Source organism: Epinephelus moara, chromosome 8, assembly GCF_006386435.1.
Source record: "Epinephelus moara isolate mb chromosome 8, YSFRI_EMoa_1.0, whole genome shotgun sequence".
Taxonomy (NCBI): Eukaryota; Metazoa; Chordata; class Actinopteri; order Perciformes; family Serranidae; genus Epinephelus; species Epinephelus moara.
Window position 1 is genome coordinate 6,730,508 of NC_065513.1, and position 19,221 is coordinate 6,749,728.

General features: G+C 39.4%; 2 protein-coding genes across 4 annotated transcripts in view; both read right to left on the reverse strand.

Moving 5' to 3' along the window:
- Nucleotides 1–589: 589 nt before the first annotated feature.
- On the reverse strand, nucleotides 590–13,566 carry gtf2h2 (general transcription factor IIH, polypeptide 2). Of its 3 annotated transcripts, none has more exons than XM_050050993.1 (15): nucleotides 13,516–13,566; nucleotides 12,488–12,580; nucleotides 12,323–12,400; nucleotides 12,118–12,154; nucleotides 11,463–11,549; nucleotides 11,314–11,364; nucleotides 9,576–9,630; nucleotides 9,115–9,220; nucleotides 8,940–9,030; nucleotides 8,098–8,293; nucleotides 5,244–5,307; nucleotides 5,044–5,147; nucleotides 4,713–4,815; nucleotides 4,587–4,626; nucleotides 590–1,051 (listed from the first exon to the last, which is right to left on the reverse strand). In XM_050050993.1, the coding sequence occupies exons 2-15, from the start codon at nucleotides 12,541–12,543 to the stop codon at nucleotides 941–943; spliced, it is 1,179 nt and encodes a 392-aa protein (XP_049906950.1). In that variant the 5' UTR covers nucleotides 12,544–12,580; nucleotides 13,516–13,566; the 3' UTR covers nucleotides 590–940. The 3 variants fall into 3 exon arrangements, with proteins under 3 accessions (XP_049906950.1, XP_049906951.1, XP_049906952.1); XM_050050994.1 differs by having other exon boundaries at nucleotides 13,520–13,554; XM_050050995.1 differs by having other exon boundaries at nucleotides 13,427–13,549.
- Nucleotides 13,567–14,107: 541 nt separating this feature from the next.
- LOC126394767 (uncharacterized) overlaps nucleotides 14,108–19,221 on the reverse strand; it is a 28,623-nt gene continuing 23,509 nt past the window's right edge. Inside the window, exons 10-14 of the mRNA XM_050051807.1 lie at nucleotides 17,296–17,408; nucleotides 17,051–17,155; nucleotides 16,669–16,840; nucleotides 15,172–15,213; nucleotides 14,108–15,051 (exon numbers count right to left, since the gene is read on the reverse strand). Of these exons, the coding sequence (XP_049907764.1) occupies nucleotides 14,953–15,051; nucleotides 15,172–15,213; nucleotides 16,669–16,840; nucleotides 17,051–17,155; nucleotides 17,296–17,408 (531 nt within the window). The 3' untranslated portion in view covers nucleotides 14,108–14,952. The remainder of the gene's footprint in view (nucleotides 15,052–15,171; nucleotides 15,214–16,668; nucleotides 16,841–17,050; nucleotides 17,156–17,295; nucleotides 17,409–19,221) is intronic.

Consider the following 19,221-nt stretch of genomic DNA (forward strand, 5'->3'; position numbering starts at 1 on the left):
CCACCACTCCTGTTATCCCCTGAAAATGATACAATTAAAATCTGTTTAAAAAATACTAAGGTCAAGGGTTAAACATCTCAATGCATCCTCATTATTTTTTAACTCAATGCCAGGAATAACATTCTGATGGGGGAATTGTGATTATTTCTTATATTTGGTAGAAAAATAGTCCAATTTAAATATGAGTCATCAAAGAATCAACTTATCAAATATCTGCAATGTATGCATTTTTAACTGTAAAATGTAAACTTGTGAAACATGGGGGAGCTTAACTACAAGTTTCCATAAAAATACCAGACAGACTCCCAGCTTTCTTGATGAAAGCTACAGCCAACAGGCTATTGGATAGATGGATAGGACAGCATCTGAGTCTAGACCCGAGGGATGGAGAGGGAAAGGGGGATGCATTTTGATAATAGCTAACAAGGGGGGGTGGCTTCCCCCCTCCTCCCACATCAAATCCCCTACTGGCTACAGCCCTGCTTCTAACCCTAAATTCAGCATAGAAAATACAAGACTTGGGACCCGATAATGGGAAATCTGGGTAATTGGATAATGGCCTGCTTTGAAACTATGCAACAAAATGTCTGACTGGTTAAAGCATTTTAATAAGTACAAAAGAAATTCTATTTTATTGTAACTGTCATGTCACACACAACTGTAGTACAAAACTATATAAACAATGCACACAGACCATTTCTGTCAAATATTAAGCAGTGCTTCCACCTTTAAACGATATGGGTTGACCAGAATTGTCCATTTTTGTGCCAGTCTTCAACACCTTTGGAATATAACCATTTGGGTGGTCCACAGATTGACTGTGTGCATCATATCCACGCTATCAGAGGCAGACAGCACTGACAGGACAGATATGACGAGCCAGTAAGGGCAGATGACTAATGAGTATTTCAGTCTCTGTCTGACAGTTAGTCACTCAGCTTCAAGAGGTGCTCAGATTGTGAATACAGCAGGGGCAGCAGTGCAGTGAGTCATGGATGAAGAGATCACACTCCATACAGAACGCATTTCTACATGATGGACAGGTGAATATCTAGTGAGAGTGAGAGGGAGAGAGAGCAGATTAATAAAGATGGATAGAGGGACGGAAGTTACAATGAATAAATGACTAACACATTTTTTACACAATATATATCTATATCTATATATATGTGTATATACACACACACAGTTGTGCTCATAAGTTTACATACCTTGGCAGAATTTGTGAAATATTGAATATTGTCCATTTTTCAGAAAATATGATTGATCATGCAAAAACTTTTCTTTCTTTCAGGGTGCGGTCGAGCAAAGCTATTTATTATCACACAATTGTGTTTGCTCTCTTTAAATTATGACAAGTGGAACCATCCAAATGGCCCTGATCAAAAGTTTACATACCCTTGAAGTTTTAGGGTGATAATGTACACCAAGTTGACACATGCAGGTTTAAATGGCTATTAAGGGTAACTGTCCACACCTGTGACCTCTTTGCTTGTAATTAGTGTCTGTGTATAAAAAGTCAGTGAGTCTCTGGGCTCTTGACAGACCTCTGCACATTTCATCCAGTGCTGCACTGACTTTGCTGGATACTGAGTCATGGGGAAAGCAGCAGAACTGTCAAGAGAAGGACCTATGAGAGAAGGTAGTTGAACTCTATAAACCAGGAAAAGGATATAAAATTTAAAAAAAAAAAGCCATCGTCCGGTAGACCAACAAAAATTTCCGCCACAACTGCCAGGAAAATTGTTAGAGATGCAAAGAAAAACCCACAAATAACTTCAGCTGACATATGGGCTTCTCTACAAAAAAGTGGTGTGGCTGTTTTAAGATGCACAATAAGGAGGCACTTGAAGAAAAATGGGCTGCATGGTCGAATTGCCAGAAGAAAGCCATTAATACGCCAATGCCACAAAACAGCCTGCTTACAATATGCCAAACAGCACCTAGACAAGCCTCAAAACTTGTGGAAAAAAGTCATTTGGAGTGATGAGACCAAAATTGAACTTTATGGTCACAACCATAAATGCTATGTTTGGAGAGGAGTCAACAAGGCCTATGGTAAAAAGTACACCATCCCACTGTGAAGCATGGAGGTGGATCTCTGATGTTTTGGGGGTGTGTGGGCTACAGCGGCACTGGGAATTTGGTCAAAATTGATGGCAAGAAAAATGCAGCATGTTATTAATAAACACTACAGGACAATTTGCTCTCATCAGCCTGGAAGCTGCGCATGGGACGCACTTGGACTTTCCAGCATGACAATGATCAAAAACACAAGGCCAAGTCGACCCGCCATTGGCTACAGCAGAAAAAAGTGAAGGTTCTGCAGTGGCCATCACAGTCTCCGACCACAATATCATTGAGCCCCTTTAGGGAGATCTCAAACATTCAGTTCATGCAAGATAGCCCAAGAATGTACAGGACCTGGAGGCTTTTTGCTAATAAAAATGGGCAGCTTTTCTCATCTGAGAAAATAAAGTGCCTCATCCACAATATCACAAAAGACTACAAGCTTTCATTGATGCTAAAGGGGGCAATACACAGTATTAAGAACTAAGGGTATGTAAACTTTTGAACAGGGACCACCTCAGTATTTGTTTTTGTTATGTTTTGTTCAATGGTGGTGCTATTTTGAGATGCGTCATAGTTTAATTTGAACCCCACTTAAAATAAAAAAAAAATTGTGTTTTGCCTCATAACTGATGTTTTCTTTTAATAATGGTACACATTTTACAAATTCTAATATATACTGTTAAAAAAAATTAAGGGAACACTTATCGGTAACAGTATAACACCAAGTCAGTTAAACTTCAGGGATATCAATCTGTCCATTGAGGAAGCACAAGTGATTGTGAATCAGTTTTACCTGCTGTGGTGCAAATGAAAGTGGAGACAGGTGCAATGCCAGACCGGCTGTTACAAAAGGAGAACTGGACAGAACCATAGAAGGGTATCCACTGAGCAGCAGGACCAGTATCTGCTCCTTTTTGTGAGGAGGAACAGGAGCTCGCTGATGCCTGATCTAGGTCTGGGAGGAGATCCCCATCCCCACCCCATCCGTCGACTCATCAGGAGCATGCCCAGACATTGCTGGGAGTACATACAGGCACGCAGGGGCCATACACACTAGGCTACTGAGTCATATTATGAGTTGCTGTGATAAAATTCAAACCGGTTGGAACAGCCTGTGATTCCAATTTCTTACTTTTATTTTTAATGCGATTCTGAATCCAGCCCTCAGTGGGTTGATGATTTTGGGTCCACTGACTGTTGTTGTCATTTTGTTCTCAACAAGCTATACAATGTACATCAATAAAGATTTTCAACTTGAATAATTAGTTTATCAAGATCTGATGTTTGAGTTGTTTGAGAAGTGTTCCCTTAATTTTTTTGAGCAGAGTATATACAAAAAAATTTTTCTCAACCACCCAGCAGCTCCACATATTAAAATTGAAAATTGAAGCAGCGGAGGCTGAGACAGCCCCAAAGACACCGATTCCAGCAGTTCCTATAATGCAACTCCGCAGCATCTCTCCTCTGCCTGGTAAATGTCTAATAAACTCCTCACCTCAAGTTTGTAATGTGGCCTTTTTTACCTGGAAGATTGACAGTAATTGTGACAATAAAAATGAAAAAGACCAGGGTGGCCAAAGTATAAGCACCCAGACACACAAAGCCAACGGTCAACGTCAGCCATCAGTGTGCGCCTGTCGCTCTAATTTTTTGCAGCATGTCCTGCATTGTTGGCACTAGTGGCTGCTAAGTAAACAAATGTTTAAAGTTAAGAGGGTGTGAGGTTGAAACAAAAGTGTTATATCAGGTCGTCAGCGCACTGTAAATAGCCTTTATTCTTTCATTATTTTGTTGTGTTATTAATGTGCTAACTCGCGTCTGGAATCTGTTCTGTCAGTCTTTTGGTTTCCTTATTGGAATGACAAATGCAGACTACCGCCATCTGCTTGTATGAAGTCATTTCCTCTCATGCAGGCTCAGAACCTACATGCTAGTTGGCTGGTGGCTGTAGTCTTTGTAGTGTGTTCAAGTGTGACCTTTTGCCAAGACACAGTTGACATGAGGCGACACAACAGTCAGCCTTCATCGCAACTAGTTCTCTGATGTCGATTTGGTGTGTGTGTGTGCCTTTAGGCACAGTCTATGAATTGAAACGCCCATGGCTCTCATCTGCCCTGGGACCTGCGTGTCAATCCCAAACTCTCTCTTCCCTAATTTCCTGTCATCCCTATACTGTTACAATCCAATAAAGGCATAACCCCCCCCCCCCCACTAAAGATTATAACACTAATTTGTAAACCTATTTGTGTGATTATTTTCCTCCAAAAAACAAATATGTGTAAAAACTGGGTATATTTTCTAAGTTCTAGTTTTTGAAATGATCTGAGCTTACCCCCTTCCCCTTGATAACAGAAGTACAACCTGGGATACATGTATCTCTGGTTGGAAATATCTGTAACACTAGTGCATGAATTTCTAAAATGGTAAAATATGGGGAGCACCCCTTTAAAGGGGAAAAGTACCAGCTGAAAGGTCTCTCCAGATGCAGACACACATCCAGCTACTGTACTTACACTTTTATCTTTCAATTCCCCTTGACAAGCTTGACAGAACCTGAAACCAAATTAAGACAGGTTTAGATATGAGGCGGCACAGTATCTGTGTGTGACTGTGTGAGTTTGTGAGTGTGTCAGAACTACCTCTCTTTTTGGAGCTCCTCCACAGGATTCTCTATAAAGGCTTGGAGAGGGAAGAGGTGGTGGAAGGATCTGGCGAGGTGGGGAGCCGACACCAGAGTCAAACCTTGGAGACAATACACCACCCACCCACACACACACACACACACACACACACACACACACACACAAACAAACACACACGTCACAGCTGTGGTGCTTCAATTGTTTTGAAAACACAGTACTTTAAAATAAGTAAGGAGAATTACTTTTTTGATGCCACAGGGAGAAAACGAATCAAGGTTTCCTCTAATCTTACAGTGACACACAGACTGATTCGTCCCATCACACATACCACAGACTTTACACTCCACAGGAAGCTCTGTGTACTTGGCATGGCACTGCGGACAGAAGTATCCTCCCAGAGTCAGACCACCACCACTGCTGCTGTCCAGATGACTGGGAAGAGGAGCATATTGCAAAGAGACACTTTAGCACCAAGTGGCTTCTCACAGTGCTGACCATGAAGTTTAAACCACACCGTTTTCAACTTACGACATGCTGAATGACGGCTTGGCATCCTGGTCAGTCAGAGAGGCGACGGTGTGCTGAGGAAAACCTGAGCAAACAAGAGGGTGTGAGACAGATATTCAGAAGATGCTTAAATAATTATAATATTTTGATGAGAAGCAAGAATGGATGCATTTTATGGAAACAAAAAGAAATATTTTATTGGTTATTTTTTTGTCTAATGGGAAAATGGGGCATTCAAAATCGCAAATGGGTTTCAGTAATTTCCTACAACAGATAGACATGTTAGGTTTTTAACAAATGTTACTCATACATGCATTTGTTGGGGACTATTTTCAACAGCCGATTAATCCACATTTGATGCTTTAGTGAGTATTTGTGGCAGCATATAAACTAATCTCTCTCTGACTCTGTCTCTCTCAGTTTCTCTCTATCTCTCTTTACATATCATTTTTTCATATGGATTACTGCAAATGTATTATGTTGATCTGTTCTGTACGACATCTATTGCATGTCTGTCCATCCTGGAAGAGGGATCCCTCCTCAGTTGCTCTCTTTTTTTTCCCCGTTAAAGGGGTTTTTTGGGGAGTTTTTCCTCATCCGCTGTGAGGGTCATAAGGACAGAGGGATGTCGTATGCTGTAAAGCCCTGTGAGGCAAATTGTGATTTGTGATATTGGGCTTTATAAATAAAATTGAGTTGAATTGAATTATAGTGTGTGTTTATGGTAGTAATGGAACACATGATATTTGTTGACAATGAGAAAAATATTGTTATATGTGGATCCCTGCAAATTAAAATGAATTGGTAAATGCATCATGTTGCCCTCACAGTGATATCTTTATGCCTACTAAAGTCACAAGTAAGCAACCAGAATTCCCGCTGTATCGGTCATGTCCCCCCCATGTTAATATTGTTAATGTTTTAAGACAAAGACCTAAATCTGTGATGGCAGCAGAATGCCCAGCCTTACAGCCAGTTTACAAGTGCTGTTACGTTTCTGTGTTTCAGGAGATAGTTTGGATCTTTTGTAGTGGGGCTGTATGAGGCGTATACAGTAGATGGCAGTCAGCATGCCCCCAGTTTGGAGAAGCAGGCAGGAGTTCCGCCACGGAAGCTAACAATGTACTGCTGTGGAGAGGTCAGCAACAAAATGTATTTTAGCCACCTAAAAAAAAAAAAAAAAAATCAGCTTCAGTTACCCTGACAGGGAACTGTTATAATGCTCTCTTCAAAGCCAGACTCCATTAAAACAAACGGTAATTTAACATTGCTAAACAGTGGAGCTGCTGGTCTACTGCTACCATGAGTTTTTTTTTTGTACTACTGTGTTATTTTGGCATTTAAAAGATTTGGTTTGGATTCACCAAAGTCACACAATAACACAAACTAACCAAATCCCCGTATCCACCAAGCAGTCCGGTTCGGTTCAGGTCAGTTCGGTACACATTTTTTCTGTTTCCACTGTGAAAAGTTGTTGATGGTACCAATGGAACCGTTCCGTTCTGGCTCGATTTTTCCCCCCTCTGTTGAGGTACCCAGCACACAGATCTGGTACTTAAAGGTGGAGCTGTGAATACCGCTGTCCGTTGATTGGCCAATAGAGGACGGTCATCTTGCTAAGGGTTGAGATGTAGCTGGTTTTGAAACTTGTCTGACCACTGTTCATACCATGGCAAGTCTTACATATATTAGTAAAATATGATTATAAAATTAAATGATGTTGTGAGAGACAAATAACTTAATTCACTGGGCCGCCTGCCCGCAACTTTAAAGGTTGAACATTTACTTGTAATGTTACTCAATGCATAAGCTAACAATGTGAATCCATCAACAAACCTTAAATTTCAACATGACAACTTTGACCATTCCATCAGTTTTTATTGTTTCTTTTGGATGACATACACTTTTAGTAATGAGTGAATCCTCAAACGTTTGAATTTTTTTTTCTTATTTCAACCAGATTATATGAACTGCATATATTCTACTCCTTATTTGGAGAAAAAAAAAGTGTAGCGGAGCGTTTTTCCTTGGGGCTTCGGCAACACTTAACCCCTGTGCTAGACTGAGACGGACTAAATGCACAAAGCCGCTATTTTTAAATATTCCATGGAGAGAGACTCTCACTGCAGCCTGTTCTATTTTTTATTTTGAAATTGTCTGCGTGTAACCTCGTTCTGTGGTCCATCTGTGTCACCGGTAATGAGGAAATACAGCGAGCGCTGGACTGAGCAGTGAGTGACAACAGCCCCGCCCACATTTAAGACTACTGTTTGCAGTGGAAACGCTAAATTGACCTCGGGTCTAGGAACCATGTCTGAAGGATTACTTTTGGTTCCAAAGGCACCATACTGAAAGTGTTTGGTGGAAACAGGGTTTACCTCATCGAGGCGGCTTTAGACCAGCAGCTCCCATGTTCAGCAAGCTAAAATTACTTTTTTTGTCAATGGAGTCTGGTGGCTTTAATGAGAGCACAGATGTGAACCTGAAGCTGTTAACAGCATCCACATTGGAAAGGCCCTTCTGACGCCAAGGTCAAGCAGTGAAAACTCTCAATATAGCATACACTTGAGCTACTATTAATTTTTTTAGGTAGAACTTTTTTAGGTAGCTAAAATACATTTTGCTGCTGACCTCATCCACAGCTGTACAATGCTTAGTTTCTGTGTCAGCTAAACTGGGTGTGTTGAGTGACATCTACTGTATGTAATACACTGACTATTGTTAAGTACCCCAAACAATCCCCCTTTTCAAAATTTGTACTATCCCTTCAACACTTGGTATCTCATAGCTCTGATGTGTTTTATGTTCACTTTAGAAACAGAAGAGGAGCTGATTCTTAAACAAAGTGTCTTAAACACAGTGTCTGAATACTGACCCATGCGTATTAAAGAGCATTCGGACGAGGAGCTGGCTGGAGGTGGTTTGACATGCAGCATCAGCAGCTCTTTGAAGTGACTCTCATCCAGGATAACATGGTACAAGCCGCCCGTCTCCCTGGTCAATACTGTACACACCCTGACCTCTGCTGACAGGCCAATCACAGATACCCGCACCTTCAGAGACTTCAGGGTCTGACAGAGGAGGCACATGACAGTATTTATATTGTTATAAATGACACATGAAATGCCGAAAATTAAAAAGAAATCTCTAAACATCACAAGAAAAAGTTTGGGGGAAGTGGAAACTTTGGTGTATTGATAAATGTGACTTTGTGCGATGGAAACAGATTCAGGGAATTGAGGACGACATACAGTCATGCTGTACCATCATTGTATAGGCCATGGTAAGCTCTCTCCATCATCTCTGGAAGACTTTTAACACGCTTAAGTACACAGGGCTGTTACCAGAACTCTTCCACGAGCACAGAGCTGTACTATTAGTTATTAAAAACTCTCTTTTCCATTGTCCTGTGTGCTCCCCATTATTATACATCCATAATTTTTGTTTGTTTGTCTCTTGGCTCTTTTGCTCTTAATACGTCATCTCATTGTACCCTCTTCTTCTGCAAACTTCTGACTGGAGAATTAGCACCACCTACTGCTTATCTTGATGAACTCCCAATAACAGCATAAGACAGTAGTGGATGGAAATGTGGATAAATTTGCATTTTCTTTTGCCAATTTTCTAAAAATGTGGTTAAAATTTGCACAACATTTGGATGGAAACCCAACTTGTAAATTGTACAGCCCTAGCTAAGTGTTTAAGGTGTGACCTTACCTTAATCAGGTCACAGATGTTGGCTGGGTCACATGTCGTGAGGCTGCTGAGTATGATCAGGATCTCCCGACTCGTGTGTCCAGGCATGTGCCTTCATACAAAGACAGACACCAGCTGAGTGACATTCAGTGATATTACACAAACCTATCTAGAACACAAACACTGCACAACCTACTTGAGGGTCTGTATGGCCAGGTTAAGAGAGTTGTACAAAGATGGCTCTCCTACACACACAGTGTCCACTGCTTTCTTCAGAGCAGCAGTGTGCTTCTTTGGATTTCCTGGTGGTGAAACAAAACAACACATCACATCTCATGAAAACTACATAGGGTAACTCAACAGACTGGACACTGAATGGAGAGGAGCTTTCTCTAGATGCAGTGATGTTGGGTGCTGTTTAAATGACGGTCATACATGCTTTATTTGCAGCATCATTAACAGTGATGTGATATTTTTTTCTGAAGTAGTGACAACTGGTTTAAATGAGAAATCCTAACACTGATAACATGCCCTTGTTTGTTAAAAAGATAAAGCAAAAACATTTTCACTGTTCTGTACAGGGAGCTCATGATGAAACTCATTGAGGCGTTAAACTGATGGGTCGAGTCTAACATTGTCAGTTTATGTGATCCTCACCTGCCAGGTCAGTCAGCTTCTCCGCCCTTTTATTCTTTGTGATGATAATGCCCAGCTGAAGACACACAAAACATGCTGTTAGGCTACTGACAGCTTGTTGAAGGTCCAGTCCACAGCTATGTTTAAACTTCCCATTGACAAAAAAATGTACAGCACCATTCCTGCTCAATGTCTTTGTTATCTGACCACCTCACCCCAGACAAACCCAATCTTAAGTTTCGTATGTCTGCTTGTTGAAGAGCTTATCAATGGATGACCATCTGCTCGAATCTCTGCCTTGTTGTGAATGATGGTTGTAAGACTTTCCTTATACACCCTTACAATATGCATCACTTAACATGGTTGATAACATGAGATAAGAGTGATTTGTAGTTTATTTAAATCAGGGATGCTCAAAGTGTTGATGACTGAGTGCCACATTCGGAAAGCAGGCACATAATTGAAGGTCGCACAGGAAAAGTGCAGTTGTGAGTTGTCTACTGAAATCGCCAACATTCACTAACAGCACTAATGACAGAATGCTATCCCGCAACACTGTCACAGAAGCTTTCTACAAGTTATCACCCGTAACCTGACAGACGCTTGTTAGTGGGGCACAGTAAGGGTCTCATAGCAGTGTATTAAACATAAGCTTTTGAAAGTGAAAGTTTTGAAATGGACAGCAAATGATTCAGATATAATGCATGAACTTCATATCATTTTCAGGGCTGCAACAAATGTGTCTGAGAGCCACCAAATTAGTTCAGTCAAAAATGATTTGGTGCATTGTTGATACAATATAGTTATACTGTTGGAAAATGGAATTGATATCATGAAGTCTGAAAAAGTAGAATAGAACAAAGTATGTAGCATCTAAATGGAGACTGAAAGGAGCAGTGTCGTGGTGCTTTAACAAATGTGCTTGAACATTTGTTATGTTGCTGCTTTATTTAGTTCCCCTCAATGACAAGGGATACAATATCATAAGAACCTGTAAAATGGCATTCAATCAAACTACAGCAACAACTGATGATTTTTTTAATTACTGGTTCATCCATGGATTATTTAACATTCAGCCTGCACCCAGGACAAAAGCATTTGGCAGTGCAGCAACAGGGTCGGGAACCCTTCTATTCCTGTGTAGTAGTGTAAGAAAATATCGATACGTTGAAATATCGCAATATTTTGTTTTGCAATACTGTATTGATTCTCAAAAGTACTATTGATATTTAATCAGTAGTTTAAATGCACACATTTCTGGCAGTGGTTATTTTGTGTGTTGTATTTAACCCTCCTACCGCTTTCTACCAGCAGTCACACGGCCGTTTGACTATTCCACTCCACCGAAACAACAAGATCTTGCGAGCGTAAAAGCCTGGCCAGACTCTGGAGTGTCGTGTTTGCAAACACAGGTGACCGATGGTGGAATCTGAGTCCATGAAATCCATAAATTAGATTCTTTTGAAAAAAAAAAAAAAAAAAAAAATCATATTTATCGCCTTGCTTAAAGTATTGCAATATAACGCAATATATCGAATCATCACCTCTGTATCGTGATATGTATCGTAACCCTAGATTTTTGCCAATACACAACCCTATTCCTGTGTACTTGCAACAGGATGGTGCAGACCTACACTTTCTAACGGCATCTTCATACAGGAAAATAACTTTTTCTCAAATAAACTCACCCGAACCTGAAAAGTTAAGTCTCAGTAGTGTTCAGTGTAAAACATGAAAAGACATGATTGTATACACATACCTGACTGATGGGGTTTTGGTCGAAATACTCATCAACAAAAGTTTCCATCAGCTGAGGAGAGAAGGAAAAAAAGAGAAGGTGCTTTACAGCTAATAATACTACATAGCTGCTGCTGATGTACAGTGTGATGGCTCTGCAACAGAATTTACCTTCAAAGTCGAAGTGAGGCGGTTTGGTTTCAAGTCCTGGTCTTCCATAGTTCTTGAACAGTCAATCACCACTTGAAGGTGACGCATCTACAGAACGTGACATTTTTGAACATCTTTATGATCTTAACATGATATTTTATTTTCCTGACATCAAAATATACTAATCTTTATATGGCACTTAACTAATGCTGGTGTGTCCAAAGTGGTCCCTAGTACAGTGTTCCCTAACCCTAACCAAAACCATTCCTGTGCACTGCACTGCAAACAGACCAGTATAACACTGAACTGCTAAAGCTCTTAGCTCATTTCTTGTAAGCATTCCAATCAGCAACATTACCTTGAAATTGGGTTGTTTTTGCCGTGTTACAAGCTACCGTGCCATTTATGACTTGTATGTTATATTAACAGTTATACTGTGAAACAGAGATAAAAATGCTTCCACTTTTTGTCTAATGATGAAGATGTCAAATATATCAAAACAATAATGTTATATACAGTGATGACCAAAAGTTGCATAATTTTGGTCTTTGAAAAATTAGAATCCTCTGTAAAATTTTCCACCATGTTGGCATGAGATCTTAGACACCATGGGGTTTAGAACCATACAGATAAATGAAGCACAAGGCTCTGCAGAAAGGAGGCAGAACTCACACACCATTCCAAGCCTCACTTGTCCATGGCTCTCGATCACCCTATGAGGTAAACAAAGCAGCAGATAAGGTTGGTATAACAGACAATACAGTGTTGCATACATTGATATCAGAAAAAGGAGCAAGTGAAGCAAAATGGATTTCAAACTTGCGCGCGTGCACGCACGCACACACACACACACACACACACACACACACACACACACACACCTTTTCCTTTTGGACTGGAACAGAATTTCTTCCACTGTGGCTTTCAGTGAGCCAGATTCGTCCTCCTTCAGCACCTCCCTGTAGGAGAATACATACGTTCCGCAATGTTGCATCAAATGACAACTCATATCTCAAGTGGAAGTTTCCATATGTTAAAGGTCTTACCATGTCCTCTCATAGCCCCCTTCCCAGCGCTTGGCTCTCTCTGGTTCTTCATCCATTATGTCTGTTAGCCAGAAATTCAACTGATGCTAATAGCTTAAGAGCAGAGAAAATGCAGCTTTACATTAGTACATAAGTCTACTGCAAAGACTGTCAAACTCCATTCGTGGCACAGGAAGGAGTCACTTCTCACCTAACTAACCTGATTTTAATAAAATATTACATCTAAAACTGGTTGGTGAAATATTAGTATGTTTAATAAAATATATCAGAAGACGATAATGATTCATAAAAGTCTGTGTTCTACAAAGTAGGCAGTAAAGACCATGAGAATTAATCAGCTGCAAGTATACTTTATGGCATTGGTAAATATTATCAGAACCGCTAACGTTACCATAAAAAAATAGCTAACAGCCTGAGCCGAATTATTTGCGGACCTTGCAGTTGATCAATAGCATTGCACGTCATGTGTTGTGTCATTATGTCTTGTGTGCCTAACAATGTATACCTGACATCAATTCATTACTTAAAGACTGTGTATACTGAATGGAGTCTGTCATGACCCTGTGTCAAAGCAGAAAACATTAACATATGTGACAGTCCGTAATACCGTTATAAATAATAGCTAACGCTAACTGGCTAACAGAATTGCTTGCTGACCTTACAGTTCCTCAACGGCACTATGTACATAATATACATTATAATGTTTATTATCTCCTTGTTTCAAATTAATCTTTGCAGTGAGATAAAGTAAGTTCTTAGCCACATGTCACTGTTACTTGAAGTCATTAACATAGCTAGCTACAACTTTAAATACAGAAAGCTAGCTAACAATTGTTTTCACGAGCTTTATTGGAGGTAACGTTAACGTTAGTTTACCTAAGGCTAACTAAAACTGCTAACGTAAACCAAGTTATGATATATATATAATCTAGTTAATACCTTAACAATGTGTGTGATACAACTTTCTATCTCACTACGCTTGCATTAGTTACAAATCAAAAAATTATGAACAAAACAATCAGTTGTACCTACAGCACCGGTTTAGTGCAACACCAGCTGGTGCAACGGATTTATTTTCCGGAGAGAAACATGACTTGTAGAGAAAAGCATCCGCTCAGTCAACTATTATTGAATACATAACGTCGAATGTATATTACGTACGTAATGAGTATTAACACATTTGGAGTCCTAATTTTTTTGTCCGAAATGCAGTTTTCAGGCGGTTGGTATTGTATTTAATTTCATATCTCATATGAGCCCATCCGTTTTGATTTATTTATCCATTTTCGTTTTCTATAGCCTATATTTATGTATAATTAATTCATGTATTTATTAAATAATTTATTTATTATTTACAGACTTACTGACATACCTACTTGTTGAATAAATGTGATTCACCGGAGGATAGCTTTTATTTTGAAGTCTGCTCTTACCATGCCTGCCATATGCCGGCTACACACCGCAAAACAGCGTGGGGGCGCCATACTTTTATTTTCGGCATGGAGACTGGCTTGACTGTGTCTCACACTGCTACCCATATTTACGATGACAGGTCTTATTTTCAGTGGATTCATATTAACATGTTATTTCAGACACAGTTAACAAAAGGAGCTTATTAAGTTAATTGTTGTTTTTTATTGAAAGCTTACATTCCTGTGTTCAAACGGATGATTGCACTTTAAACAGTCTATCATGGATTGCACACCAAAACATACAGGCATGATTTCTACTAATACAAAATATGCAAAATAAAAAATATTGACTCAGTGGGAATATAAAATCATTTGCTTTTAGATAACATTGAAATGAGAAATAAAATTCATGAGAGTAAAAAACAAATGTAACACAAATGTTAATTAGACACTTTTTAAGGGAACTGAGCCTCCATAGCTTCTTTTAATATCTATCATGATAAAGGTCTATAGGCTACAACAAAGACTTACAATCACATATGTTTCACCAACTCCAGCACTAAAAAATCTTACTAAAGAACAATTAAAATTGTTTCAAAAGTCTAAAATTAACATTATTTACAAGGGATGGTCAGTGTTGCAATGAGGTCAAGCAAATGCATGTCTCATCTAAGCTGTGCCTTCATTTTACATAAAAGTGTCAAACTCGTTAAAAGGCTATAAAAGAAGCACTTTAACTGCTTCATAAATGTAACAAGTACTGAAAAACATCTCATATCACATCTCTCACTTTCTGACTTAAAAATAAAAAACATTTTGTACACCTCAGTAGTTCTTCATTGAATAACTGATCAAAGACGATAACAATTTCCTTCACCCTTTCTCTGGATAAATATATAAATCACAGTTGATTGGCTTGATACAGATGCAATACAAAGGCAACAGGCTTTCACTATAGTAACCCCATCTAGATTTGTGATAAACTCAAACACAGTGGGGTAGGGAATTGCAAATTTGTCTCTTTCCCTGCGTGAGGGGGTCAGAGGTGAAGGTTTAAGGCCGGCGATCATATTCGCTGATCTTCCTCTTGATGTGTGACAGTTTGGACCTGAGATATTTACACCTCTTCTTCTTAATCTGGTACTCTGGGGACTGCAAAAGATTTAAAAAAAAAAATAATTCAGTTTATTCACCAAACCTCTTTTCTGTTTTCAGAGTAATGTATTTCAATCTGGGGAACAACACTGCTGGAAATCACTGAAATTGACTTACCTTCTTGAGATTCTTCAATTTGATGTATTCATCCATGGCATCCTGAGATTGGAGAGATAGCGATCAATAATATAAAGTGACCACTCAGAGGAAAGCATCATCCCAGATTCACACACAAATTTGACTGATGCGGAATCAAAGTTTTCCAGCCCTTGACCCTTGTCATCCAAAATTTAAGTTGCCCCCGCAATCAAAGGTGTCTGAATTAGGCATACTTTCCCTTTATGGTTATTGTATTTTCAGCAATATTAGGGGGAACCAATATGAACGACTATGACAATACAATTGTATTTACAAGGGACTGTTCATTATTTATGAGGGAGGGGGGGAGTGGTGCAAAAGGGTGAGGCATGTTAAATATTCTTTTTTAAGCACTGAGGAGGAACTTATATTTTTTTCATTTTGGCTTAGGGGAGGGACATTCAACTTTATATGGTTGAATTTTGTATTAATTTTAAACATCTGAACCCCCAAACCAGCTGGCGGGTTTGAAGAGCGCAGTTTCTTTAAAGAAAAAAAGGAAAAAAAGGCAAAATAACCCCACTTATCGTGGCCAGAAACGGTAAAAACAGATTTTTTTTGTTGGATATTCAAATTCTTGATTACAGCATGTGCAATGAAGACTTCCAGCAGGACTCATAACCAAATCTAACCTTAAAATAGTGATATTTCATCACAATCATTGTATTCTACATGCGTCATTTAAAATTTTCACCAAACATAAATCGTTCCAGAACCTTTAATAAACATTAAATTCTGCACTTCTGTATGACAACAGATAAAAGCAAGGCTTTTTTCAACTCTCAGATTTTGTTTTTAACTTATTACTTTTAATGATCAAAGGGTAAGTTTTAAAAATCTAATAACATCCACCGTGCCAAGTTACTGATTCTGATTCATTCTGACCAGCTGCTGCTGCCACTGTTACGTTATGTTACGGTTCATCTGGGAAAACAGTCGTGATGCGCACATGCGTATGTATGTAATGAATATAATAACAAATAATAATTTGTAAGCTTCTTAAATTTTGTTGGTTTTGTGAGATGACTGCTATCCACCCATATTCTGCTACAGTGCACACAGCTTGTTTAATAACAATGCAATTTGTAAGAAGATTTGCGTTTTGCTTTAGAAATAAGCTGTTCATTTTTGTCATAACTCTCACTCCTGTGCTGTTTGCTTGTTGCATTGGCTCCAAAACTTACATTTGTTGTGAATATTAAAAAAGAAAAAGAAAAAAAGATTAAGGTCATGCATTTTCCCAGTCACTCAGGGAGTTTAAAAGAAAAATATTTAAAACAACACACACACACACACACATACACACACACACACACACAAAAAGAAACACATGTATTCACCCCCCCAGCCACCCCCTTTTCTGATAAATGAAGAGCAGTCCCTTACTACACATTGTAGAAAATCTCTTTAAAAGAAGAGTGGAGTGCTCCCCCTTACTTAAAAGAAGTAAAACTCAAGTGGCACTGCCACACTTACCAAGAACTGCGGGCTGCCTTCAGGGTGTTGGTGCAGCTCTCTGTCCAGGTCAGCCAGGTCCTGGTTTATGCTGTCCAGCTCAGCCTGAAGGCTCTTGTACTCCCGATGATCTTGGTCAAATTCCCGCTTGTAGATTAGACGCTCTTGCTCATCCAAAATGGGAGGAAACAAACTGCAAATGAAAACCGAAAGAAATTTGAGCAATTTATCATGTGATAATCAGCCATTATTAGTAATGCCCTCTTTACATATATTTGGGTAAAACACACACAAGATGGATTTATGGTGAAGAAATGCACATAAAACCCTGCCAAAAACTGTCATTCATCAAAAAAAGCAGCTTTTTCATAATTTGCTATCAGATTCCTTCACATCCACTTACACTGAGAAGTCCTCCTCCTCCAGGTCATCTCCAGACTCCACACCAGTGTCATAGTCCTTCAGCCTGTGCTTTAGGACATCCACAGAGCTGCTGATGTCTGAGTCTCTGCAAATACAATCACTGATTACGTTTTGCCTCGTTGAGTATCTTTTATTTAAATTTTATTGCTGGTACAGCTTTGTAACGCTTTTTTTGTCCGCATATGAAAAGCCCTTGTGAGGTGCACTTCAAGGTGCATAGCTTACCCTGGCAGGTAAAGAGGCTTGTTGTCCAGTTGGTCCAAATAGTCTCTGGACCCTCTAAATTTGGGATTAGGGTCATTCACCAGCACCTCTGGGTCACCAGACACATTGTTCACCTGAAGCAAGAGACAAGGTCAGACCAGGTCAGGTCATTTTTTGTGTTGGGTTCAAGTTTGACAGAAAACATCTAACTGTAGATAGAACTGAGTTTTGTATAGAATGAATTAAAAATTCTTAAAGGATCACTACCAATTTCAAATGACAATCAGTTTAATGGTGAATGAGGGCAGTAATAAGTCTCTGGAAAAAGCTGAATCTGTCCTCTGTGGCTCTGGATCAGCTTTTTTAAGTCTCAGAAAATAACCCTGACAATGTCTGCAGGACTTGGAAATTCTATGTTACAAACTGGGAGCATGAAAGGGGAGAGCATTTGCCAGGCACGGAGACTGTAATGATGAGGGTCTCACTGGAAATACTCTTTTATGGGATTTATTTTTGCTTGATTTCAGATATTGTACTACAAAAGTACCAAAGATATTAATGATCGAAATAAAACTACTAAGTTTGCTTGCCTGAGGTTTCAATCAGGTTATCCTCATGCTCCTATCCTACTTGTCCTAGTTTAGGCAATGTAACCTGTTCTCTCCATATAATAAACATTCTGGTTGTATGCAGCATTCACCAGGACCAACCGGTTCCTCTACTTCTCCCTGCTTGCCTGAATGCCACCGATACCATCACTACCATCAGCAGGAAGCCTGTCTCTCAGCCAGTACAACTGCTGTGACATCAGGTCTGCATGCATTCCTGGGAAAGTTCACACCTCAGGAGTGAAACAGGTGCTGTTATGGAAGTACAGCTTTCAGGTAAACACTTTCCTTTGTGCCATTGTCCTCAAAACACAAATTATGTCATTAGTAGAAAGTATTTATGTCCTTTTCTACATTCACTCATTAGGATTTCAAAGAGTGGTTTAGCTATTGGACGTTCTGATACTTGGAGAAGTTTTTATCTTTAGAACACATCCTTCAGACAACACCGCACATCACACTGCAGTGAGTTCACAGACCACACCCAGAAACTGCAAATGAAACCATCCTTCCTTGCCTCACGTCTCACCTTCAAAACGCGCGCGCGNACACACACACACACACACACACACACACACACACACACACACACACCTTATCTGTCCTTTAGGCATTTTCTTTAAGAATGTGCCACAACGACGTAGGTTAGACTGTGCCCACTTCCTTGAAGTCAAATATTTCACGATGTAGGTGGAGGAGGAAAAACGACAGCTGCACAAACTGAGGTCATGGCCTCAGAATAACCATAAGACATGGTAGAAGTGTGTTTCAAGACCCTAAAGGTTCAGTATTTTTCCAACTGGACCCCATTTTTACATGTTTATGTGTCTAAGTGACAAATGGGAACAAACATTTTTGAAACTGGTCCAGTATCGAGCAAGCCAGCAGCGGTGAAACTGGATGCAATGTAATCACTCTGGGCGATTGGCACCGTCAATTTACGTCCACTACACAGTGCTTGTTTTTGACACTGAATTATAGTAAGGTTCTTAGTTTGGTAGGCTTTTTTTTGAGAATGTCATTTTTTTTTTTTTTGTTTTATCAGAAACAGTTTGGAAATTGCTATCACCAAACCCCCTAGCCTCTTTTTAAATAAACATTCATTTTAGTGTGTATAGAGCCAGCGTATATTCAAATTTTACTAGGTAAATTAAGGGTTTATTTCAACCAAACCGGAGTTGGTGGTTGATGGAACAATGTAAATGCAAGCCAAGATAGTGTCTTGGATTTTTATTTTGTTTCTGTTGACTTTAAACAAAGTGTGTAGTACAATGATAAAATAACTGTGTATTTAAATGCAGTCTGGTGGGTTTGGCAATAGCAATGTCCAGGCTGTTTC

What these genes read in the sequence shown, in the direction of transcription:
- gtf2h2 (XM_050050993.1), bottom strand. Translation starts at nt 12,543, where the DNA reads ATGGATGAAGAACCAGAGAGAGCCAAGCGCTGGGAAGGGGGCTATGAG. An exon ending in GGGGGCTATGAGAGGACATG is followed by an intron (nt 12,401 to 12,487) that starts GTAAGACCTTTA and finishes ATTCTCCTACAG; the next exon opens with GGAGGTGCTGAAGGAGGACG. An exon ending in GAAGCTGACTGACCTGGCAG is followed by an intron (nt 9,221 to 9,575) that starts GTGAGGATCACA and finishes TTTCACCACCAG; the next exon opens with GAAATCCAAAGAAGCACACT.